The 27,336-nt window shown below is 34.9% G+C and overlaps 1 protein-coding gene across 12 annotated transcripts in view; it reads right to left on the bottom strand.

Moving 5' to 3' along the window:
* Positions 1-149: 149 nt before the first annotated feature.
* Positions 150-27,336, bottom strand: part of PPFIA2 (PTPRF interacting protein alpha 2) — a gene marked incomplete at both ends in the record, with an annotated part of 479,299 nt that continues 452,112 nt past the window's right edge. For 4 of the 12 annotated variants that reach the window (XM_080810773.1, XM_080810777.1, XM_080810782.1 and 1 more), the window contains 8 exons: positions 3,451-3,509; positions 4,726-4,885; positions 8,305-8,373; positions 9,298-9,473; positions 14,819-14,916; positions 19,285-19,478; positions 21,014-21,043; positions 22,551-22,613. In XM_080810773.1, coding sequence (XP_080666899.1) covers positions 3,451-3,509; positions 4,726-4,885; positions 8,305-8,373; positions 9,298-9,473; positions 14,819-14,916; positions 19,285-19,478; positions 21,014-21,043; positions 22,551-22,613 — 849 coding nt within the window. Of the gene's footprint in view, positions 1,399-3,450; positions 3,510-4,725; positions 4,886-8,304; positions 8,374-9,297; positions 9,474-14,818; positions 14,917-19,284; positions 19,479-21,013; positions 21,044-22,550; positions 22,614-27,336 lie in introns of those variants that run through there. The other 8 variants (XM_080810778.1, XM_080810784.1, XM_080810774.1 and 5 more) reach the window with 4 other exon arrangements.

The following is a 27,336-nucleotide window of genomic DNA, read 5'->3' as shown; positions in this document are numbered from 1 at the left end:
ATGTGACTAGAAAACAGAGATTAAACAGAGAACTGGAAGTATTTTTTTTTTTATTGACAATGGAGAGGGTTTCTGTTACCATTACCTTTTGACTGAATCTGTTGAACAAAAATAGACATCAAAACAAATGTAATGTACGTGCAAACATAGCAAATTAAATACAAAAAGGAAATTACTAATGACAGGTCTTGCGCTTCATAAGATCAAGCAGCAGAAAATCAGCAGTTAGATAAATGGTATTATTAAATAGGTTTTACTTTGAAATCTCCCATATAAACAAAGAATAAACAACAGTAACACCACCAAATAAAGCCACAGGGAAGAGATTACTCTTCTATACTTTTATACACTATATATGTTAATCATTCTGTCTTTCATTTATTTCCTCTGATAAGACTGACTTCAGGGAAGTCGCAACAAGGCCATCTTGGCTAGAAGCTTAAAACATTAGACATGAGTCTGGCTAATGCCCTGTTACATTGACAAAAGGGAAAGGTTTCTGGGTTTTGTTTTTTTATTTTTTATTTTTCAATGGTAATGAGCCTCAGACTCTGCAGTGGTTGACATTCACTGAGCAGTGCTGGCTGGCGGTTCAAGATATCTGATGAGCATGTGGTTCTTAGTAAAGAAGTTCTTTTCTTTTTTTTTCTTGGTCCACAGGTAACAAGAGAAGATAATGTTTATTCCTTATAAATTTTTTTAAACAATTGCTTTTGACTCTTGTAAACAGTTTAGCTCTGTTTTGTACTGAAAAGGAGATCGAGCCATCACAGTGCTATTTCTAAAGATATAGGACATCCCTGATTGCCTTTAAAGGACTATTTTTGGCTCCAGTTCCAGGTTAAATCGTTCCTTTTTACATGATCAGAGGCAGGTTTTCAGCTTTAAGTATTGACAGACTTGAAGGAGAAACATATCGATTTGACTGTTACAATTCAAAAACTGTAAAAATGGTGGAATGGTAAAATACAAACAGTACTTGGAATTGTCAAATGTTTGCACTCGAGACTCCATGAACCATATATTTTATTTTTTTAAAAATCATATTTATATCCATTTACATAAGACTTACACATTTAAAAAGAAATACATACACAGTAATACAGAAATGCCTAGTATATTACAATAAAACATGAAAAAAACAGTGGCTCCATTTCATAAAAGCTGTTGTACAGAATTTATGATGTGGATGATGCTTATTATTCAAATGACTTAAGCATTTTCTTACAATTGTAGTAAACGAATCAAACTTAATGTCTGACTCCCCCCAGATCACATTTTCAGCTGAATAAGCCATTACTTGTGGTTGTTTCCTTAGAATTCAGTCTTCACAAAGGTCTTCACTATTCGTCTTCCGAGATGGTAGTGCACTTTAGGTAGAGTAGACGGAAAAGACATCTAAAATATTTAATGCACAGCGTTAGTCTATCCACAGCTCCCAAGCCTGGACAATTCCCCCTCTGCCACCGTTGGTGATCTCCATGCAGCCTGTCTACGTCTGCCCTGGGAGTCCGTGAACAGAATGTCAGCTAGGATCTGACCGAGAGCTGTAGGTAATTAACATTTGCTCTTCTCCGATTTTGTGCAGGCCAACTTAATAAATAACAAGATTTGCTCAAGTTTGTGGAAAGCATGGTGGTAAATAGAAACAAAGGTATTCACAGAAAATGTGAGCTGTCCTTTTGAAAAATTTAGAGCTTGCTCATCAGTAAATTTGGTTGAATTGACCTATTCCATGGAAGAGAGTCATATTCTAGTTCATATCTTTTAGAGCTCTTCAAAAGACACCTTTGTTGAATTGTGACAAAACAAAACGGTAATAAATGACATATCTGATGTGGCATCACTGATTCTTTTCTGTCATACTATGCTTAGGAAAAGCTCACAGTTTCTCTTCCCAACACAAATGAAGCAACAAATGACATGTTCTGAATTACTTTAATAATAAAAGTGCTGACAGAAATTGGTTGCCCCAGATTAGGTTATTGTAAAAATAAATACCTTTATCCCATTTAATGGTAAAAACTGGGAAATATGAACTAGAATGCCATGCACAAAATACAGACTGCAAATAGTTAAAGAGTAATTCTACCCATCAGTCAGGAACTAAGCAGCAAGCACTACTCCACATATTAAATAGTCATTTGTAAATTAGTGAAGTATTCAGTTCCTGGGGAAATTATCATGTTATGTGTAGAAGCTATTACAAACAGTATTTTGGAAAGCCTCTTATTTAGCCGAATCATTATATACTTTAGATCATGACTAATTAGATGCCAAATTGTATACCGTAATTAAATTTTTAATGTTGGGTTTTACATTCTGAAATTAAATCTCTTATCAGAAAGCTTTTTGTTTTATCAGCAGCTTCAAATAGTGACCCAAATAAGGCAGCACACCAGCTCCCATATTAGGCCCCAAAGACCAACAATAAATTGCATGGAGCTTTTAGTTCAAGGCAATGAATAAACAGCACAAGATGAGCTGTTCCTCTGCCTATAACTGTTTCCTCTCCCCATCCCTGGGCACATATCGGGTTCCAAATATTGCTTTAAAAATTATTTTTCCAAAATATTAATTTATTAAAGAAGGTAAATATTTTGGTAAAACTCAGTTTTAGGTTAAAAAAATTTCATGAGCGCTTGACATGTATAATCCAGGAAACCACAGTCTAACTACTGACTGTTTTTCAGTCAAACTCCATTTTTATATGGACTTGGGAGTGGATTTTTCATCAGCTAAGTATTTCTCTTAAAACAAATGCCTGCTGCTAGCTTACGATTGTATCATCAAAGTTTTAGTCCTATTTGCATTCTTATAATTTCACTTTGTTCCTATGCCGTAAGCCCCAGCTCCTTAAAACCCATTTATTTGTTTTCAACAAATATAAATAAAAGCGATGGAAAACAACATGCTAAAAGTTCAAAAATTGTCAGCCTATTGTTTTTAATAATAAACCACCTCTAGGACATTCTCCTGTCTCTGCTATTTGACTCTGTGTACCTACTAAAATCACTCTCTGCTTCCTTCAGCTTCCCCTGCAAAAAATACTCACTTAAAAGTGTGTCATTCTCAAAGTGTCAAACTGTCCTCAGTAAAACCCTATGTGCGTCCATATAAAATGCTACTCAAAAGTAGGTGCTGGTGGCCGGGGCTGCGACCTGCCGATGTGTCGTAAGAGAGTGGCAGGCCTCCAACAGCGGGACCTTACATCGGTCAGAGCAGGCAGATGGTGATCGGAAGGACTCAATTCAGAGCTATGATACTAAGACTCGTCTCCTACCGTCTAGCAATCCGAAAGGGTGATCTCCCTTCTGGACTGCTAGGCCATCCCAAGCGTGTCGTGTATATTTCCTGCTCTATGTAGGTGCCGCTTTGGGGTGGTTTGTTTTTGGTCAGCCAAGGGAAGCTACTCACAGCAAGTCAGTGCTGCCTCCTTTGAGTGGCTTGTCAACATGAGTATGTGCGAACAGTGGAGTTGTCTAACCTCTGCAGTCTTGATGAAGCAACTGCGAACGGAGAAAAGGGCTTTAGAGGAACTTGGATGATGGAGTACAGAATCTCAGATGAGAAGGATGACCCCCTGCGTAAAGGGATCCTTAACATATTAGTAGACCTTCTTTCTCTTAGACATGAGCCACTCCTATCCCTTCCCGCTAGACCAAGTTACTAATGAAAAGTTACTCCAGTGTGATTCAGCTGGGTTTCGAGTTGTGTATTCCTCCTTAGAAGCCTGTAAGGCAAGCAGCTCCCCACCGCGCTTCTGTTTTTGAAGCGAAGATTGCTTCTAGAGAATTCCAGATAGTGGATTTTTCTCCCCCCCTGCAAGTATTGAAGAGCTTCTTCACTAATTTGAATCACATTAAATTCCTCATGAATTTTGTTAACATGTTCCATAACATTAACAAGTGAGAAGATGTGTAGATCAGAGATCATGGTTTATATTGAAACTAATTTTAAGGGCCATGAGAGCTATAACCTTGAAAAGAAATAATGACTCTGGGCAATTGTCTTAATAAAGAGAGAGGGAAGCTATTTTTTTTTTAATGCCTACCAAATAGAAATAACTTTGTGACTACTATTTCAAAGTGGTCTCTCCTTCAGAATGGCTGTTTTCCTTTGTGAAGTATGTAACACAAGTCTAATGTCCACAGAAGGAAATAATACTAATTGGGAAATTACTGTTGGCTTTGTGTTTGTTTAATTCTCTTCTCATAGTTGTGCTTGTTTATTTAAGGCCTTCTGCCTTGGTCAGAGGTGAAAATATCTGATGAGTCTGGGTTTCTGAGACAAAATATAAAACTCATAATATTCAAACATGTAGGGTGACCACAGAGTTAATTTCCATTCACTAAGGACCATTAGTCCAAATCCAACCTCTAACTAAACAAATTCTTTACTTTGAGAATAGAAGAGTAAAGAAACACAAATCATGCAGATGAGTATTGTTCTTCCTAGATGTGGACATTAGCCAAAATTGTCCTTTTTAGGATTTTCTAAATTCTTTTTTAAAATGTAAACGAGGTGCCATGGGTTCATGCATCAGCCGATTCCAAGAGTCTGGTTTTTGATGAAAGCAAAGTAAACTTCAAGCAGAGCAAACCAACTTAAGAAAAGAATTCCAGAAAGCTATGCAAGGTCAGAGAATGATACTAGCTTTTGCTAAACAGGTTTTTTTGTTCTGTTTTGTTTTACTTTAAAAGCAGAAATGCAAAACTACTGTACCATCCGTTGTCATTTTCCTCGATTGTCCAGATGTTGTGGTTAACCTGAATCCAGCCGGTAACGTTTCTGAGGAGCCAGGCATCATGCTGATTCCGTGTACTTCACGAGGGGGAAACTGTCTTCTCCAGGTTGACCCACGCCTGAAATTCTTGTCATCACTCTGCCAATAACAGAATTATAATGTGATATGATATGATAACAGCTACTTAAAACTGTGTGCTTAGAAACAGGTAATATTGAGGATTTATATTCGGTCTGTAAAGCATACATATGAAATACTGTGCTTTATTTTGAGAGTTCTACTGATTCCAAAATGATAGCACAGGAGATTTGCAGTAGAAATGCTTTTTATAAAAATGTTCCTGTGACTTCAAATCTTAAGGTTTTCTATCTCTAAAAGTAAACAGTTTTGAAAATCTAAAGTAAAGCCACAAATGTTTCCCTGAAAAGAATATGACCTCTTCTTTGTTACACTTTAAGCCAACTCATGTTACTGTATGAGATGACATATTTAGTTTAACAGGTGTTGGGTGAACTGCATTTGACTCACAAACCTGAAGAACCACTTCATTAATTTTACTTTTAAGTAAACAAGAGAAAGGAAAAAGCTATGTTTGATACAGCCTGGAACACATGAGATACTACTGCCCATAGTCTGTGTAGGAAACTCTAAATTTGTCATTTGTCAGATTTCAGCTGATACTAATTAACTTGTAGTTTACTGAAAAACCTGTGCAGCCTGGAAACCATCCTTTTAATAAATTCATGTGCTCCTTAGATGCCACTAAAAGCAGAATATAATTCTGGTTGCTGTTTTACAAGTGTAATGCTGGTACATCATTATGATATACTCTCTTCCCTCTCTGTGCACACACAAAGTATCTGCTCAGATACAATGAACTTTCTCTGAATTCATAAGGAGTGATATGTAACCTAGTGTCTAACTAGTACTACTGTTTATTAAGCACAAGATTTTCTTACTGTCAAATTCTAAGAGATCTATTAATTGTTCTACGTAGATCTTAGCTTCTTATATCATTAAGTTTCTTACCTAAGCAATGGCTGTCTAGTCCCTGAAGTTCCAGCTCAGTATATGGGGTTGACCCTACTAGCTCAGGTGACTTCATTTTGGCATATAGAATAATAGGTCAATATTTAGCTCAAAATATGTTATAATTGAGTAAAACTATAAGGTATTCTTCATCATAAACTGCTAATATAATTGACATTCAGAGTCATTTTGGAAAGGAAGATCATTTATGAAATTATATGTAAATCTGTGTATCTCTATAGAGATAGCCATTGTTCTACTAGAATCCTTATTATCCAAATCTAAATTTTGTTTAGATTAGGTAGCCAGTTTATAGTTTAAGAGTTCTTTGCTACTCCTTTTCTCAGCTGCCAGGTTCTGCATGGTCCTAGGCCTCAAATGTTTATAAATAAAGAAAAGGAGCAGAATTTCACAGTTGTGGTCTCTCTGATTTCTTGAATTTTGAGAGTTCTTGCATAAAGATAAATATTCTTCAGTTCTATGAATCACTACATTACATCGTAGGGATCTACAGCTCCTATAATGAATGGGTTAAGCAGTGAAAAATAAGGAATTAAGGATTTAAATGATTCCTTTTGCGCTCTCTCTCTCTCTCTCTTTTTTTTTTTGGTAAGTAACCTAAAGCTTTAAAAAAAAAAAAACATATAATGTATTATTTGTTTCAGGAGTACAGGTCTATTGTGTGGCTCTTTTAATGTAGTGTTACTGCAGAAAGCTAATAGGACCTACAAGCGACATCATCAGAGGAAAAAGTTTCCATGAGGTGAGGCTAAAAGGTACCCACTTAAATGAAGTCAAAGTCTGTAGAAGCGCATGAGCACTTCTCAAACTCTTAGTGGAATCTGAATGTAATCAGCCCCAGAAACAAGTACACTCTGGCTCTGGGTAAGTTGTTTAAGCTATTTTTTGTTCACACCACCAAAAATAAAAAATAAATAAATAATAGATAAAAACAAAAACAAAAAAACTAGGACAAAAGAGACTGCAGAGTTTGAGTGATAAAATCATGTGCCATATTTTTAACAATAAGAAAAAGATGCAGCGTATTTTAAAGGCAGATAGTCACATTCCATTTAGACCTTTCTGCTTATTTCTTCTTTCAGAAAGCAACACTAACTCATACAGACTTGTGTCTCTACCTGGCTCCTTTGGGTCAATCCACATTTAAAAATATAGCAATAAACATCTTTAATTTTTATTAAAATTCCTTTTGCAACTTTTAAGCAAGTAGAATAATTGTGTTCAAAAGGATACAGGGTTTATGTAGACTATCTTTTTGATTCAACAATTAAGATTAAGGACAAAAGATTATCAAACAACTTATAAAATGAAAATAAGTTCAGTATTAACTGGGTTTTAAAAATATGAATCATTACACTGATTGGACAGGAGTATGAATTTATAGGAAGTTAGCTGATGTCAAGACTGTGCAGCTAATCTGTCTATAACCTCCTCTGCAAATGGGTTTTATAAATCCAATATTATCTGCCCTGCCCATGTGAATGTGGAATAATTGCCTCATTTGAGGATTTGCTGGGTTCATTCACAAAATTATTTTAATGAGCTTTTCTCTATAGCCATGAAACACCTGCATTTTGCAATTTGCATTTTGCATTTTTTACTTCAAACTCTGGTTTTCTTCTTACTTCTTCCAGAAAGGGCCTGTAAAAAACTCAGAAGGGGGGCACCTGGGTGGCTTAGTGGGTTAAGCCTCTGCCTTCCACTCGGGTCATGATCTCAGGATCCTGGGATCGAGCCCTGCATTAGGCTCTCTGCTCAGCAGGGAGCCTGCTTTCCCCTGCACCCCCTCCCTGCCTCTCTGCCTGCTTGTGATCTCTGTCGGTCAAATAAATAAATAAAATCTTTAAAAACAAACAAACAAACAAACCCAGAAGGACTGTTAAAGTCCTTGTGCCCCTTGTGTTCCTTTATCTCAGGAGGCTACTTACATGTTTATTATTTTCCAAATAATTTAAACATGCATATATGATGCTTGGGATTCTTACATTCCATATGGCTTTCAAATCCTATGACTGTTGAAATGTTTTCATATGTTTTTAAGGAAAACTCAATATTGCTATCTAAAATAATGAAAAGCTTCCCCTTTACTGAAAACTGAAAGCCAGTTTTCTCTTCATTTTAATATCCTAAAATTTCCTGTGAAGATATACTGATATTTAAGAAATAAGCACATTCCTTATTAAAAAGCTGAATTTATCAGGATTAGTGTTATCACTGGTTTTTTTTTTTAATGTCACTCAACGTAATTCTGTAGTCACAGCTCATAAAAGAGTCTGTTTCTGAATTACTCCTTCATGTTCCTAACTGCTGATATAATATTTATGAATTCATAAAGGTTTTTCCAAAACCAAATGAGTCATAAAATTTAATATTTAAGAACAATAGTGGGGAAAATTCTAGATTCTATCCAGGGAACAAGCATCTGATTAATTTTTGAGCACTATTCCTTGAAAGCCGTTTTATTTGTACTCTCTGAGATCCCTTGTGAATGATACAGAAGGACTTACTTCGTCCAGTCGCCGTTCGGTTCCCAGAGCCAGGAGGTTATTGTACTCTCTTTCAAGGATCTGCCTTGCCTGTTGACATGAAAGTACAGTTATCGTCTCAAAAGTCACATTATATTTTAAAAATGATGAAGATTGTATTCATCTGAGAAAACATTACAAATCCTATCTTATTTATGGAGGCTTAAGTTTTTAGTCCTCCAAGTCTACAAGCCATTGTAAGTTTTAGCTATAAATCTAAGGTAGGGCAATTTTCTTTAGTCTGTGGACAATGGAGAGATGGCCACGCATACATGTCTGAGGTCAAGGGGCACTGACCTCACTTTATTTTACTCCAAAGTAAGTAAGTAAAGTAAGTCGCCTTACTTCAATCCAACTGAGTATTTTATATAAACTTTGCAATATATAAAAACAAAATAAAAAGTGAAGTTGACTGCCAAATCTTTGTCACATCTACGTCTGATATTTATCACGTCTATTCTCAAACCTGGCCAATGATCACTATTTGGGGGAACTTGAGATACTCAGGATTCCTATACCATATCTCTGGGTATCTGATTTCTTAGGCCTGTGATGAAGTTTGAAGGCTTTAAGTTTTTAAGGAACTCTGATGATTTCAGATAATTATCCAGGCTGGGGAATCAATGGCATCCTCATTGCTAAGTGTCTGTCTAATTCAGACATGTAAATAGAAATGAACACCTCTCAGAGAGGCAGAGACTGTCAGGGATATTGTTTTGGGAAATCTGGCATTCAGGTGGAAGGTTGGACTACATAACCTCTAAATCCCTTTTCCTGCTTAATTTTATGATTTTGTTTTGGCTAGAAATCCAGTCGCTTGAAATTAAAGCCCCAGTGACACATTTCAAAGGTTGAGCTAAGCTAACTCTCATTAGGAATCATGAATACACAGCCAACTTTTATTTTTTCCCTAAAAGTTTAGTTTATCGTTATATAAATTAGGACACAGTGCAGTGACAGCATAAAGGGGCTTGCCTGGGTGTTCTGTGTTGGAATCTGTAGTAATAATGCTAAGCTGCTGTAGTCAAAGTTCTCATCCAGGGCAATAAGTGAGCCGTGCACACCACTTTCAAGAATATTATTTGCATATTCTCGAAGTCCAATTGCTTGTATCCAGCGAATAACTCGATCATTGCTCCATACCAACACATCTAGGAGAAGAGGTGCATCATTTTAGGCTGCAATATTTTCCACGATAAATAAACCTATTGACTGTAATGAGCCACAGGTATCTGGCCAAGTCAGCATTTATGCCAATTTCTTGATCCACTCGCTGATGTACCTGACCCCCTTGTGTGGCATGTATTTACCTTCTTGTAACTCACCTATGCTACTTGTAGCCTAGAAAAAAAAAAAGCTGTCATTGGAAGAGTGTTTGTTATCACTGAAAAGCACTTCCATCACCCAGAACACAATGTCTCAAAGTATTTCCTGTTTCCATTCTGGAGCTCTAGGGGTCTGTCTGAAGTTCAATGATTTTATCACCAGATGGGGACATTTCTCATTTGTGTCTTGATACATAGCTCTTCAGTAAAGACGACAAAATGAAAAGCTAGTATGGTTCTTCATCATTGTTTTTTAACTACTCGTTAAATATTGAATATGGACTAGAGACACTTTTTTTTCTTTTACCTGAAGCAGTAAATCAAAGAACTGAGCACTGAGATGGAACGAGGATTCCATAGTTTGCTACTTAACCCACGACTTTGTCAATTCATTATTTTTCAATCACATATTAATGTAAAAATCAAACACTCGGTCAAGTCACAAGTGGGGGGCAGAGTATTTATATCTTGTTTAAGTTTTTCAAAAGCATTACTCATTTGTCCTAATGCATTCACTTATCATCAAGTTAGGATTGTGCATATCATTAAAGCAACAGAGTGATATCTTTGCCCCACAGGGTCCCCTCATGTCAGGTTCTCAGTCTCTGTCCTCATGTCAGCAGTAACCAGTATTCTAACTATTCTTAGTTCAGATTAGTTTTTTGAGGTTTGATTTTTTAGTTTTTTAGATTTTTATAAATGAAATTGTACAATATGTACTTTTGTGTCTGTGTCTTTCACTCAATATGGGATTCATCTGTGCTATGGAAAACAGAAGTCTCCTGCTTATTTTCATTGTTACTTAGTATTCCATTGTACGATTATGATCCATTCTACAGTTGATGGACACTTGGCTAGATTCCACTGTGGGTATTAAGGATAGTACTGCTTTGAATATCCATAGGTATACAAATAAATTCTACTCTCGCAATTTAAACCTCCAGTGGCAATGCATAAAAATCTGCATCTTTACCAGTACTTTGTATTTTTCATATGTTTTGTTTTATTTGCTTGCTTGCAGCCATTATGGTAAATTTGTTGTTGTTATAGATTGAGTTGTGTCCTCCCAATATTCATATGTTAAAGTCCTAATCCCCATTACCTCAAAATGTGACCTTATTTAGAGATATGTTCTATATTGAAGTAATCTAGTTAAAATAAGGTTATTAGGGTGGGCCCTTATCCAATAGGATGATTTCCTTCCGAAAAGGGGAAAGTTGGAAGTAAGATATGCACACAAGGAAAACAACATGAAGATCAAAACAGAGATCAGGGTGATGTGTTTAAAGTCAAGAAACATCAAGATTGACAGAAAACCACCAGAAAGTAGGGGAGAGGCATGGAACTGGGTCTTCCTCATAGCCCTTAAAAGGACCAACCCTGCTGACACCTTCATCCAGCCTCCAGAACTATGAGACAATATATGTCTGTTGTTTTCCAGAAAAAGTATAAAGAATACTTTGGGAAATATAATAGCTTTTTTCCAATTGAAACTCTAAGACAACCTATACCTTAAAGAGTATTTTTAAGTTCACAGCAAAATTGAGCGGGAAGTACGGTGTTTCCATATAGCCCCTGTCCCTGTAGATGCACAGCCCTCCTGACTATAAAATCCCTCACCAGAGTGCTCCATTGTTCCATTAGGCAAACCGGCATTGACACCAAGTCCACAGCTAACATTAGGGTTCGTTCTTGGTGATGTACACTCTACAGGTTTGGACAAATGTATAATGACATGTATTCCTCATTATATTATCATACAGAATAGTTTCACTGCCCTAAACCTCCCCTGTGCAACGTTTATTTATCCTTCCCTCTCCACTCAACAGGCAACCACTGACCAATTGTTCTTGTGTCCACAGTTTAACCTCTTCTAAAATGCCATATAGTTGGAATCATATGGTATGATTCTTGTAGTATAATCACGTACTACTTTTCTTTCAGTTAGTGGTATGCGTCTACGGTCCCTCCATGTCTTTTCACGGTCTGGTAGTTCATTTCTTTTTAGCCATATTGAATCTTTATATATAGACCCTGCTTAATTCACATATTAATTTGAATCATATGGCATATCATTAGATTACTTGGATTTTCTATATATCTTTTCTAATCCTTATTATTTTTTTTTATTTAATGAGGAACATGTGAAGAAAGACTCATAATGCCCACCTCCCAGTCTTATTACTGTTTCCTGTTTCAGCCAAAGCAAAATGAATTTCTTTAGGGAGAATGATGTTTACTGTCTCCCTCACACTTATGGGTCTTTTTTTCTTCATGTCTTCAACAAGGCAAAAGACTTTCTTAATGATCTTTACTATATAGAGAAATTTTATAGTACACACACACACACATTCATTTACTGGGTCTCCCTGGGTCATTTCTAAAGTATATATTTTCCTATGAGTTTTCATTAGCTTGTTCCACTAAGGTGTTAAATCTCAGGAAATGGGATATAAGTTGGTTAGTATTATACTGTGGTTAAATTAACCAATTGCTGTTGATAACAACTGATTGATTCAAACGACTGGTTGCACTAAACTTGCACTTCAGAAACTGGGCAGGTAGGTATGGCTGACAGCATCAGTCTCCAATTGCTTTCACTAAGTGCGGTATTTTTTTAAAGTAATGCTACAACCATTTCCTCAAAAAATAACAAAACTGTTCAGTTTTCTTTGCATGAAGTGGATCTGTAAGTAGGAAGAGCTTGTTCTTTTCTAGAGATGGGCTTATATTTTGACATTTGTATTTACTGTATTTCTGCAAATATAGACAAGACATTTGTATTTACCATATTTCTACAATATATCTTCATTAAAAATTCCATTGCCACACCTGTAGCTAAGACTCCTCAGATTTATAAAATTACAAATAGAAAATAATCCATTTGCTTATAAGGTGAAAGTAAATAAAGCACTACTCTAAACTTTATTCCTTCTGAACAGCAATTTGCTTTTTAAAAAAAATTTGTAAATCAGATTCCTTTCTATAAATCTATTTTCAAGAAAAATTTATGCCCTGACTTTAAAGCTTTTTGTAAGGATCCTCTTGACCTCAACAATAAATGGCTAGACATCAGTGTTGACTGTTTCCTAGCAACAAATTAAATGTTAGTACATTCTTGATATTCACATGGTTCCCTCATTTCAGAAAGCTGTTTATTAAGGTCAAGGTTAATTAACACTTCAGATAATAACAGAGACCCCTTGTCAGCATCAAGACTTATTCCTGCAAATGTCATTGGATCAGTTACAGGAAACAGTGGCTATTTACGATCTCACTCACAGCCTCCTATCATATGGAACTCTGTGTGTACAATCCTAGTGAATCACAGCAGTTTTTCTCAGGGCTATGCTGTAACCAGTAGGTGTCAAAAACTAATACAATATTTGGTATAGGGCCAAATGGGTAATTTCTCCTTCTCTTTTACATCTACCTATATATGAAATATTCCATGTGGTGAGACCAAGCATAATAAAATCTAATTGGAAAAAATACTTCAGAAAGAAAACTAGAAAGTGGTTTCCCATGGGTAAAATCTATTTGTGTGCTAAAACATCTTTTGTTAGGTCAAGCATAGACTTCTTTCTAAGGTCTTTCTTTGATCAATTCGTTCCCAAATTTCAATTCAACTGAATGACAAAGTACTGAAAACAACTTTCAATTTCCTGGGGCCCCAAAATAAAGTGAAATCAAACAACTCAATTTTGATAATGGAAAAACACTTTCTTGCTCCTAAGTAATGAGTCAAATGAACTGTTACAAGAAATCCATTGTGTGTCTATCTACTCTCCAATGAACCATATACAGAAAAATATATTAACCAATCACCTTCACGTGCATTCAAGCCCATTCTACTAGAATTAATGTGCTGTCCCAAAACTGCCAAAGATAAAAGTAATTTCTGACACTGTTTATCACAAATGAAAATGATAGAAGTCTAAGGTAATCCTAAAGAATAAAATAGCACTAAACTTGGATAGGAAGGAAGGGGTAACGTAACATGCAGCACATACTATTTTCATATTTAAAGTGAGCCTGCCCAAAAAAGTAAGCCCCAAAGAAAGTGAAGATGAAAACTGACTCATGCCTAACTATGAACAGTTAATGTACAAACACTTATTGAATTTGGTGAAATGCTCCCACATATCAACCCTTGGTGAAGAGTAAATGGGAACATTGCTTGTATCCAAACTCTTCAACAAAACATTTGATGATATTTCCCTTAATGAGAAATTTTTTCCTTTGAAAAAGTATAAATGGACCTAAGTGGACTGATGACTTTTACTGAAAAAGACCCATAGATACCTATACCCAACAATGAAATTTTCTTTCAACAACAGTAATAAAAGTAAAGTGGTGCTTAATAAATATAGGATCTAAAATGTTCTTTAAAACAATTCTTTCCCCTATATATTAAGGTACTTCTCAACACTTAGAGGATTAATATTAAATACAATACTTTTCTAATCTGTAATAGGGAGTGTCTTTTCTTATTCAAATCAAACCTTTTTGTACACACAATAATTGTAGCAATTAGCAGTGCTTCTAAATCATTTCTTTGACTTAACAATTATAGCTAAAATTATTAATGGATTAGTCTCATTTATAGAGGTGAAATCTCTGTGTAACTTCTATATAAAATCCCTATATAATTTCTGTAACCATAGTACAAAAATAAAATTTCTAAGCACTGAAAGAAAATTCAAATGATATAAACCAAAGGTGAACTGCTATAAATAAATTATATACCATATTTCTCTGAATCATATGAGAATGTTCTATTAAAAGTTTGGCAAAAATATCTACCTGAAGATATCTTTAGAACAAACAGACTGTATAATTAACAGGTTAAAAGGAGTACATCTCAATTTATTCATTTGTTCATGATTCATTTGTTCATAAGGGGGTCAACGCAATTTTTAAAAAATTCAAGAATACATTCTAGATGGGATGGATATTCACCTTTAAAGTGATGCTATCTTTTTTATGTTTATGTTTAATGTTTCCTAAAAGCAACAAAAAAGAAATAATGATGACACTATTCTAACTAGTGACATAAATAGTTATGCTACTTAGTGACCTTGTAACATATAGAGCATTTGGGGTTCATAAAAGTGAAAGCTAAAAATCCCAGAAAAAAAGGCATTTGATATGAAAGAAAGACATACTACCTTTGATTTCATGTTGGCTTGCTTCCCGTCTTCTTTCTAGTTCTTTTCTGTCATAATTCAACCTCTTTAAGCACATAATTCCATATTGTAAACTTGTTCTGTTATTTTTTTTTAAAGAAAAAACACATTGAATTTACTCAGCAGATAATAAATGTTCTTTGATTAAGCATAGTCAACACTATGTACTACTTCTGAGGGCAATGGAATAATAAATTACATTTGTAATTAAATCCTTTAGTACTGGTGGGACACAAACTACAGTTATTTTAGGCACACAATGTTTCTAAAAAGTAAAAATATTAATTTCAAAATAAGAAAACCATAGTCTTGAAAATAACTGTGGATTATGTTGTTCATCCATGTCTTTTTCTTCCATCAAGCTATTTTGACATTATTTGTAGACAAATGAACATTTTTACTCATTTGGAAAGAATTTAAAGCCACTATTATGATGAAAGGAAGAAATTTATAAGAAATGAATCCTTTCTTCTTAACCTGATGAGAAAAACATATAAACACATGAATAAGTTAAAGTTAGACAGGGAACCACATACCAAAATGAATAGCTACCCCCTCAGTGATACAGAATATGTGAAAGAAATGAGTCAGCAGATAATGAAATTCTGTGTGGGAAGGATATTGTGGAAGAGTAGAAAACTGATCAGATCCTTAAAGGTCAGGTAGCAGAAAAAGGGGTATTAAAGAAAATGCAGCACCTGAACACAGGGTTGCCAATGAAATTTTAAATGTGTGGTGATAGTGAGACATACTGTACAGAGTTGGAAATCCATGCCAGGAAATAAGGAGGAATATGATTCCATATGGAGAATGGGGTAACATTATGGAAAGCCTGAATTCATCCTAAGTGTGGAATACATCTAGGTGATAGAGAACTGTCTGGATGGTTTTCACAGCAAAAAGAATTGATCTTTTTTTTTTTTTTTTTTTTTTTGTTTCGGTGTAGGAAGATTAACCTGGCAGGAAAATCAGAGATGGGGAGAATAGGTAAACCTAAGGATAGGGAAATCAATTAAGGGGTCAATGCTGTGAAAATAAAGGGCACAGAAAGAACAATTGCCATGAGCATACAAAGAAAATCCAGACACTAGAGATGTTCAGAGAGAAGAAAGAAGAAAGACATGGTGATATTCAATATAAAAGACGTGAAAGAGTACAATAGGAAAAAAGAACTTCTAGGCTTCAAGAGTAAAGAGCATTGTTATTAATGATTTCTTGTTTAGAAATACACACAAATTTAGCCAGACACACTGGCCAGCTTACACCCAAGCACTGGATGTATTTCTAAGCCTTCCATTTAATAAGGACAATGCTGAGTTAAAATATTTCAGAATCAGAAGAAATGGGAAAAAATCAAAGTGTTATGGGCTGAATTATGTTCCCTCAAATTCAAATGTTCAAGCCCTAATCCTCAGTATTTCAGAATATGACTGTATTTGAAGATAGGGTTTTTAAAAAGGTATATCAATTAAAATATAGCCCTTAGGGTGGATACTGTTCCAGTCTCACTGGTAGGTGCCCTCATAAGAAGAGGAAATTTGGGGGTGCCTGGTGGGCTCAGTCAGAAGAGTGTGCGACTCTTGATGTTGGGGTCGTGAGTTTGAGCCGCATGTTTGGTGTAGAGCTTTCTTTAAATAAATAAATTATTTTAAAAAAAAAGAAGAAGAGGAAATTTGAACATGCAGAGAAACCGGGAAAATGCACACACATAGGAAAGATTGTGTAAAGACACAAGAAGAATTCAGCCATCTGCAAGCCAAGAAGAAACCAATCATGCTGACACCTTCATCTTGAACTTCTTGACTCCAGAACTGTGAGCAAATCAATTTCTGTTATGTAAGCCACACAGTCTGTGGTATTTTGTTATGGCAGCCCCAACAAATTAATGTAGTGGAAAAACAGATAACACTGATGTAATAACAGCCTTAGACATTAGGTAGCTTGAGGTTAAACCAATGGCTCTTGGCTCATTTCTGTCAAGTGTTTATACATAATATAAAATTGTACTATAAGGAGGATATATATTATTACGTCAATGTCTACCAGATGGAAAACTGGGCCATAACGACAGTGGGCTCTATGCAGTCAGTTCTACCTGCTTTAAGTCAGAACTAAGCATAGCATAAAGATGAAGCTCATGTATTTCCCTGAACAAAGAGAACCCCACTGTTTCTGTAATTTTTACTAAAAAAAAAAAAAACTTAATGTAATAATCATTTTTACTATAACATAAAACGAAAGTCAATCAGTGAAGAATGGGAAACAGCCGCAAATATGTCGTCAAAGATTCTAATATTTGAAAATCTACTACAACCACACAAAATTTGAGTTCAGAGACAGGGAACTCACTGCCTAATAATGTGTATACGATAGGGTAATTGGGAGTCCTACAAAGCTGTTCCTTCTATTGAACAGAAATCATTCACCCTACTATCTACAGTTATTTGAACTAGAAAAGCACATGTTCAACAGAGCAAATATTATTCTTCCACCATGTAATAATATCAAAACACGAAAACATCTAAAGTCTATCCTTATCCAAGCTAAATGTCTTTAATTTATTCAACTTTTCAGGGTGCCTGGGTGGCTCAGTCAGTTGGAGGTCTGACTCTCGGTTTCAGCTAGGGTCATGATCTCAGGGTCATAATCTCGGGATCATCTCAGGGTCGTGGGATTGAGCCCCGTGCATCCAGCTCTACACTGGGAGTCAAGCCTGCTTAAGATTCTCTCTCCATCTCCCTCTGCCCTCCTCCTAGCTTGCACGAGGACTCACTTGCTCTCTCTCCTTCTCTCTCTCAAAATAAAAAAAAAAACAATAAGTTAAATATATTAAAAAAATTAACTTAACTTTTCCACCAGACTCTTAACACTTTATCAAAACAATTTAGTGTCCATATATCTTATTATCATCTCACCATATGGTAGAACTTCACTGAGTCTGACAATAAACACAGTCTAAGTATGTCCTGTAAGCCATTAACCAAAACTGAGATTTTTGTGCCAAGTATAAATCATATCTTTTTCACTCGATCTACTTCTAAATCATGGATTCCCATCCAACATTTTAATGGTTTCTAAAAACTACATCATACTTATCTCTACTAAATTTAATCCAACAGTATCAACAACTGTATTAAGATTCAAAACATCTCCATAAGTTTAATTGAAGAGCTCCAATTATTATCTCTTTATCCTAATTTTATGCCATCAACATATCTGACTTTTTATACCATTTTCATTTCAGTCACTAATTAAATGTTGGACAGGATGTGAACAAATATGGGTTTGCAAGCCAAAATCATCTAGATTTATATTTATTAATTATCATAATAATAAACTACTTATGAAACCATAAAACAAACTCAACTATAGAGAACAAACTGAGGGTCGATGGAGAGAGTTAGGTGGGGGAAGGGTTAAATGGGTGATGGTATTAAGGAGGGCACTTTTTGTGATGGACACTGGTGTTGTATGTAAGTGAGGAACCATAAATTCTCCTGAAATTAGTATTATGCTAGTTATATACTTTATATAAATATAAATATATATATACATATATATAATTCTAGTTAGTATTAACTAACTGGAATTGAAATAAAAATTTGAGGGGCACCTGGGTGACTCAGTCCTTTGGCTCAGGTCATAATGCAAAGGTCCTGTGATTGAGCCCCCGCATTGGTCTCCCTGCTCAACAAGGACTCTGCTTTTCCTTCTCCCTCTGCTGCTCCCCCCTGCTCAGTGTGCTCTCTCTCTTAAACAAATAAATCTTTAAAAAATAAATAAATAAAAACTTGAAGTGAACAAAAAAGAATCATAATCCAACCGACAATATCTCACATAACCTACAAAGATATCAGCATGACATTTATGACATGATATTGTAACAAGCTTCTTCTTCCCCCCTAGATGATAAATAACTTGAAAAAAGAGGTTACATCTTATTCATGGGTCCTGATGGCTGTCTCACAATTCATTCAGTGTTTTTTTCTGAAAATTAATGTACAAATAAAAACATTAAAAGATTTATATGAAAACAAAGAAACAGTTTCTTCAGAGAAATCCTTCTCAAATTTTTTCTTATACCTAAATTTTATAATTTATAACTATATATTTATAGAGTTGAAACTGACTAAATTTTATTCTTAATAAATAATTTCCTAATATAAAAACATACACAGATACAAATCACAAACATGGAATTTCCAAAAGATACAGAAAAAAGTGATATTGCATTGTGTACATGTGTGGTTCCATAAACTTTGAGTTCATAATATATACACAGCTCTGTATTAGATAGTCGCTACAATTTGATGCATGAAAATATGTGCCAAGTATATGCACAGAGATGTTCTGAATAGCATAATTCTCTATTTCTTAGACATCTTTTTGTTCTAGTAATATATACATTATTTACTGTTTCATTTTAATTACTGTTTGAAAAAACCTACCGATGGAAGCTATCCACCATTTTTAAATGGACGCGGAGATCTTTTTTTGTTAGGTGATCTAACATTCTTGCATCTACCAAGCACTCCATAAAATAACTTCTGTATTGAGGTAACCCCAGGCTGGGAAGCCATTCATTTCCAATCCACTCATGGTTCATATCTCCATAAGCCAGAGTCTGTAGAAAAACCGGACACTAGAATTGTTTTATAGCAGTCAAGTTTCTTAGCCAATAAAATGAGATGGTAATAGGAGGATATTGCATATTCTTATAACTGACATTTAATTAATATGCTATATGGGAAAAAATAAAAAATAATACCTAGCCTTTAAGTATTTGACTTAATTTGACAAAATGGAACTCTGGGTACATGTATCGTGGCACCTGCTTATAGAAAATGATTGTGTTTGTTTTGTATTCTCAGAAGAAATTATATTCTATACAAATACACATTTTTAAAATAAAAAATAGAATTAATGGCATAATATAAATGCTGAGCTTAAAGATTCTTTGTATAGTTAAATTTATTTAATTTAATTGATTTTTATCTGTCAGCTAATACCCCACCATTTCCTTCTCTTCAGTGTTACTGCTATCATTGCTGTGGTATAATGCCAAATCTCAAGGTGAAAATAGAAACTCTGGTAAACAGAGAGAGGAGCAACAAGGGTAAGAGGCTGCATGCAGTATGGACACTGTTGCTATCTAGTGAAGCATGCAGACAGGGTCCATCAAGGTCATTGGAAAGAATCAGTCTCTTTTAGATATACAGACTCTGTATTTAAGAAGTAGGGTATCATTAAAAAACAAAGACAAATAATCTAGTTATTTAATGTAACAATATGAGTGAACTCATCTAACCATTGTTCATGACAGCCAAAATGAAAACCAAGTCAACCATCGCCTCTAAACCAATTATTAAAAAGGGCTATCACTATCTACTAATTTTACAGCATCTTTTATTCAGTTCTTTATGTTACAACCAAGTCACACTTGTAATTATAACATGTATTTCTAACGAAAGCCTCAGGTGCTCCCCCTTCTTTTGTGTGTTCTTAAAAAGGATGAAATTCTTACCAAAATCAAAACCAAATACCACCCTAATTTAATGAATGTTTAAATATAGGTCCTAGTAATAACTACCAAATTTTCCTCATTAGTCAAAGTTTTGAATCAGATGTGCGATCACACGCATTAATTCTTTTGGTTGCATGTCATGTGGAAATGCTGAAAAATGTGCAGCTTCCTTGTAAACACACATGCTTGTTCAAAGTACAGATTCCTGTCTCATATCGCTGTCTCGGTTAATGGAAGGGGCTTCGGACCTGCAGGCTCACTGTGGACACATAGCCTTTGACCCCAGACTGCTCATGCTTTCCATTATACTTTAAAGCATATGTTTCATATGATTTTATATCCAACTTGAATGATTCCTGATTAAATATATTCAGGGGCAATTTCAGAGAAATTTAAGTTACAGTTCATTCTTTGGAAAAGAAAGAAAATTTCCCTCTCAAAGAGGCCAGATATGAAATGATACTCATTTTCTTTGCAAAATATGGAGATTTAAAAAGACATATATGGTATTAAACATAGCATATTCAAATATACATATAAGCCTAACCTAAGCTAAGTGAAGATTTATAATATTATGACATACTACAGTTTCTTATTTTATATCCTCAGAGTGTACTAAATGATAATTGTTTTAGAGCATATGAATTTCCTACCTGGGCCCAGCTTCCTTCCTCAGATTCTTTCTGTGTTAGCAGCAGGGAATGATTAATAAAGCAGATAAATATAAATTAATCTCAAATGAAGACAGTAAAAATTATTCTAGCGGAAGCAAAACTGTTTGTTATTGAAAATGTTATGACTTAACTAGATAAATACACTGATCCTTATTCAAACCCACAGTAATCAATTTAGCAGTTCAAGAACAACCACATAGTTTCTAGTTAATTCCAATTAAACATACACACATATGACATATGGACTTTTCATGATACATTTGATCTGGTCATCCCAAACTTTTTTTTAATTCTTAAAAGTATGTTATTTTCCAAATGTCAATGTAAAAAAAAGCTACAATAAAAATTTCCAATTATATATATACACAAGTAGACAACACATGTAAATGTATACATACACACATATACACACACATAATGAAAAAAAATCTAACGTAAAGTAAATTAATGAAGTACAAAAAGTAACTGCTTCCCTCTAACAAAGCTTTGTAGTAATCAAAGAGATTTCAGCAATGGTCAACAACAAACAAAAGTAAACAAGAGGAAAGCCAAACCCAACAAACTGAACTAGAAATACAGTCAGAAAATGACATTGACATTTTTATCCTTCATAAACTAGATAATCAATTTTTCACATATGGATATAATCAAAAGGACATTAAATTAAAAGAAGCTGCTAAGAATAAAATGTATGACATACTCAACTTTGTTACTTTAAATGAAAAATGACTATGTGTAATATTATATTTTTAAAAGCTCACAATTATAATCAAAGTCACTAAAAATTTCTTTAAGCCTGTGCTTTGAGATCAAATGAACAGAATATTTTCTGGAGGGGTGGAGTTTTAAGTTCTGTATTGGTAGAAGTACAAGAAACTAAATGACTATATTAAAAATGATTCTTTGGGGCACCTGGGTGAATCAGTCAGTTAAGCATCTGACTCTTGATTTTAGCTCAGGTCACGATCTCAGGGTTGTGTGAGATTGAGGCCCACACTGGGCTCTGTGGTCAGCGGGGAGTCTTCTTGGGATTCTCTCTCCCTCTCCTCTTCTCTCTCCCTCTACCCCTCCCCTCTTTCCCTCTCTCAAATAAATAAATAAATCTTTTTAAAAAAAGAAAAAGAAAAAAAAGGAGTATTCAATCTGAACTTTTCTATTACATGTTTAATTGGGTTTGAGAAAATGCATTGCCTGTGAATATGCCCAATACTAAGTGGTATGTGTTACTAAAAATTCCCAGTGTTGCAAAATGGATAAATAAGCATTATAAAATCCTTGATTACTGCCTGCATATTACTAACTCTTCTGATATTAACCACAATATGACCATCTAGCCCTGCTTCATTTACAATGTCCAAGTGCAGTAAAATGAAACCTTAATGAAAAATGTTAGTTTTCATGCATTTCATTATGTAAACATACCCATTACTCTGATCTGTCACACACACAATAGCTCTCTCGTCCCAATAGCAGCCAAAGGACTTTTCTTCATGTTTAACAAAGCCGTAAGACTAACCGTTTTTGCTGGAGCGGCCAGATTTTCCATTTCTTCATGGGTCACCCAAACGTTGCCTGAAGGCTAGGGAGGAGGCCCGGGGGGGAGCAGTGGGGTCCACGGCAGGGAAGCAGTGGTAAAGAAGAAAGGCAGCAGAACTGTAAGTTACCAGCCCCATGGCAACAGGACCGTGCTCCTGCTTCTACAACATGCACAGGAGAGACAGCATTGCTGGTCTGCTCACAGCTTCCTTTTTCTTCTACTTAAAAAGATTAAATAGAAAGAGGGATGCTGTGAAGCTCCTGTAGGATAGATTTAAAATGATGCTCCTGTGATTATTAATCAGGAAAAAGGCCACACCAAGATTTGCATTTCAAAGGTAGGTAGCTAATGGATCCATTTTTTTTTTTTTTAATCATAAAGAACTGATTAAATTTGATCTGTAGAGGAATGCATTTATTTTTCTTCAGAAAACAAAGGCACAGGTACTTTGTTGTGCAATTACCAGTATGTCATTCACAAAGTTTTGATTCTTCCATGTCCTTGAAAAGAGAAAATTGGTGGTCAGTACAAAGCGGAAAGCACTATCATCACCTGTCTGGAAACTAGTATCAGCTTTTCCCAAATGATTTCTTCCTTCTGTAATTCCCTAAGTATGTTGTTTTCCTATATTCTTGGAGAGGAAAAGGAAGCGAGATGCTATTTTTAATTTAAAGGCTATTTTCTTCAACCGTACTAAATGCTGTCAGAAATTACAAAACCTAGGATTCCCAATTTCTCAGCAGTGCCCTATACCATTATAGAGAAGAACATGATGGAAAAGGAAATCTTCCTTTTTGCAGGCACTACTCTTTATAAAGCCTCATTTGTTTTCTAAATAAAATAACCCATGATATTTGCTCTATACTGAATAATGCACAATTTCTAAACCAAAGTCCAGTTAGTAACATACAGATATGACATATTGTTGATGGGAATGGTTACTGGGAAACACTTCTCATTAAATTTCACCATTTCACTGGGAAATCCTTATGAACATGGCAAGGTTGTCCACGTACGTCCATCCCATAGTTACAATGGAATTTATATCCTATACATTGCTTACTACTTGTTTTGGAAGGGGTCTAGAATCGGAAGTAGCAAAATTGATGCCCCAGCATAAGCCTCCACTGTAACTCTCTCTGGCCTCTTCTACCAACACATAGTACTGTTTGAATTTTCCTTCTATTATAAATTATGTAATTTAGTATAATTTGAAAAATAACAACATATAAACCAAATTGATGAGTATAATTCAATATAAGAGAAGTCTCATTTATAAGAGAATTATATACACATATATATGAGTAATGCATAATATATAATAAGAACATATATATGTATATATATATATAGTTCAGTAACAAAGGGAAGTTATGCCCCACATTGGACATAGAGCATACTTTAAAAAAATCCCAGAGCACAGCCATCATATTTGCAAAATTTATATGTGCAAAATTCTCATTTTCCTACCATTTTGAAATTGAGGGTATATCTGAATTTTTCCCTATAAGATAAAACTATGTGCACGTAGAAACTATTTTGAATACTGGAGTCACCTATGTTATTAAGAGACCCTCCCCTCTACACCCAACTTTTGGGAATGATGCTCAATATAAACAGAGGCATATGGATATATGAATCATTAAATTACAGAATAAATTGCTTTTATTAACTTTGTGAAGAGGGTACTATACTAAAAAGAGCTTAACACTCATATGTCACATACCCTTTACACCCAGTGACCACAGTGCTTTGCCTGAATGGCTGTACTGTTTGTTCAAAGTGAGTTGCTGTGATGATTACCTAAAATTCACTTTAGCCAGTCTCATTTTATAATGATTTCTGTAGCTTCTATGTTAACTGTGAATCCAAATAATTAAGATCTCCCTCCTCCTATAGTAAACTTGACCAGTATTATCTCATACTGGAATTTGTAAGAGTTTATCTTAAAGTCTATATTGGTCAGTCTATCATCAAATTCTGGAATGGGCAAGATGCTGGAAGCCAGGGTTTTATCTGTAGCTTTATGTGCAAAATAACATATACTGAGGGCAATTTTCTAAAGTATGGCTGGCAAACTTTCCCAAGTTGTGTGTTATTCTCTTTTGATCTGTGGTTTTACCTGTGAGAAGCACTGTCTGTTCCAGAATCTTGTAAAGTAACTCATAAAATAGCTTTGGCACAACCCAATCACTTAGACATTCATCAAGGTTTCAACAAGTTGATTTTATAAGCAAGCCCATGCACTGTAAGTCAGTTATTCAGATTTCTTTCTCCTCACCACATGCTAAAGGTTTGGAACTTTCACCTGGGTAAGTCATAAAGGGGTGCTGTAGAGCACAAGCATTTCAGTGAAGAGAGTATCTTAGAGAATAGGTAGAGAGCCTTCATGGCTATGCAAACGCAAGGTTAGCAACTGACAGTGCTCGCCTCCCTCAATTTCATATTTGACCTGCCTTGATTTCCTCACCTTAGTCGCATCGGAGAAGAATATGTAGATAGTATTATCAAATGAGAACCAGGAGGAAAATTCCTAAAGGATGTTTGGATTAAAGCACTTACCTAATTAAATCATTCAGGAGAGAGTTACAGCATAAAAATAAATATTAAAATTAGTTTAACGTATAACTCATGAAAATTAATTATGGGAAAATAATCACTTCTCTTGCTGGCAGAAATAGAAAATAAGTAAAGCAGGAAGATCTCAGGATAATCCTAAGCCTTATCTACCTGGAAGTCACTTCTGTTACTTCCTAGATCATTTTGCAGTAGTATTCTACTTGGTAATTGAGTTGCAAAGTAAATAAACTTGATATTTACTTTTCACATTCGAATGGCCCAGATCCACATTTCTCCCCATCTGATTTTATGTTTCTCAACATAAGAAAAGAAATATTTCTCATTATATGAAGACTAGTGAGGTGCATTTGCACAATTGCACCTCACTTTATTATGAGGTTACTAATAATGAAAAGGGGAATGAAAGCAGACTGGAAGAATGCTGTAAAAGAGAAGAAAACAGGTCTATGCAGGAAGCAGGAGGGTGTACTAAATCACAGCATAAACTCTGGGGCAAACCACAAGGCGGTGTGACCTTAGGCAAGTCGCTTAACCTCTGTGTACAGCAGTTTTTTTCCATCTATACAAGAGATATCAAAAAAAGTACCTATCTCATAGTGGTGTTGTTGTGGGGTTTAAATGAGTGATAATATGTAAAGCACTTCGAATAGCGCCTGACACCTAGGTGTCCACTGATGTTGGATATCATCACAATTTCATTAGAAATTTACTACAGTTTCTTTAGAAATTTTATTAAGTAATCTCCACTCCAGTAAATCTTTCGTTTCATAAATGCTCTTTGTTTCCCATGTATATTGTGCTGACTGATGTCTATTTTATGCCTTACATTTCTGCTCGAATTTGCTGAATTCTGTGTTCCCAAACCTATTTTTTCTACTGCACTGTTTTTTTATTTTTTTATTTATTTTATTTTATTTTTTTTAAGATTTTATTTATTTATTTGACAGGCAGAGATCACAAGTAGGCAGAGAGGTGGGCAGAGAGAGAGAGAGGAAGGGAAGCAGGCTCCCTGCTGAGCAGAGAGCCCGATGTGGGGCTTGATCCCAGGACCCTGGGATCATGACCTGAGCCGAAGGCAGAGGCTTTAACCCACTGAGCCACCCAGGCGCCCCTGCACTGTTTTTTAATTAGGCAGTTTAAATAAATATTACATAAAGTAAAAATAAAAGTTTCATTTATATGAACTCTGAGTTGAATTATTTGGAAAGACAGATATTGGCAAATCTCATAGCACGTTATCAGTAAGATACAACTTCATCAAAGTCTGGGGAAAAGATTGTAAATGTCCAGGAGGATCCTGCATTCAAATAGCTTATTCAGTATCTTGAAATTATCACTTTAAAAGGAAACTCAAACTAGAAAAATTGAAGATGTTTTATGGATGAAGTTCTAAGAGATAATGTAGAACTCCAGGCATTGGAATTGTACTCAAAGAAAAGTCCTAAGTGTTTCTTCTAAATTTGCAAGTGCCTGAATATTTACATATTTTTATTGAAGATAAAATATTTAAAGCATGTACTTATTCTCTATGACATCCCTCTTTAACCAAATATTTCAATGAGCTGGTATTTCTATCCCTACTCTATTAGGTAAGAGACTTTCCACAACAGCAGCAGCTCAAGAAGAACAAACAGAAAGCTGGAAAATTAGGGCTGACCCAAGAAAGTCATAAATGTAAATATTAGATTTTCTTTTGGGTGGTCTGGCCCATTTCATGCAGACAGGAAAGGAGGCAGAATCAGACAGAAGTTCCATTCAGTTAAAAAAAAAAAAAGTCTAAGTAAACGACTTTGTCTTCTTTTGAAAATTTGAGGAAATAAGCAAGATACACCTGACTGAGGAACCTGAACTCAAACCTGAACACAAAGAAACACATGTATGGTCTGAAATAATTACACTGTTCTGGGAGAAATGATAACATCCCCACATTGGGCTCTGTGTTCAGCATGGAGCCTGTTTAAGATTTTCTTTCTCCCTCTCCTTCCACCTCAACTCCCTCTAAAAATAAAAATAAAATAAATAAATAAAATAAAATGCGAATCCTAATATATAATCTTAGGTGATGACTTTAAGATGTTTTTGTCTTCACTTTATGTAGTGGATTCATTACTAGAAATTTATAAGCAAAGCAAATCATATTTAAAATGTATTAGATATGAGTAAATATTTCCATGGTGGAGTAAAA

This window comes from Martes martes, assembly GCF_963455335.1.
Source record: "Martes martes genome assembly, chromosome: 8".
NCBI classification, from domain to species: Eukaryota; Metazoa; Chordata; class Mammalia; order Carnivora; family Mustelidae; genus Martes; species Martes martes.
Note: the sequence above shows the minus strand (reverse complement) of the source record. Positions and strands in the feature narration are given on the sequence as shown.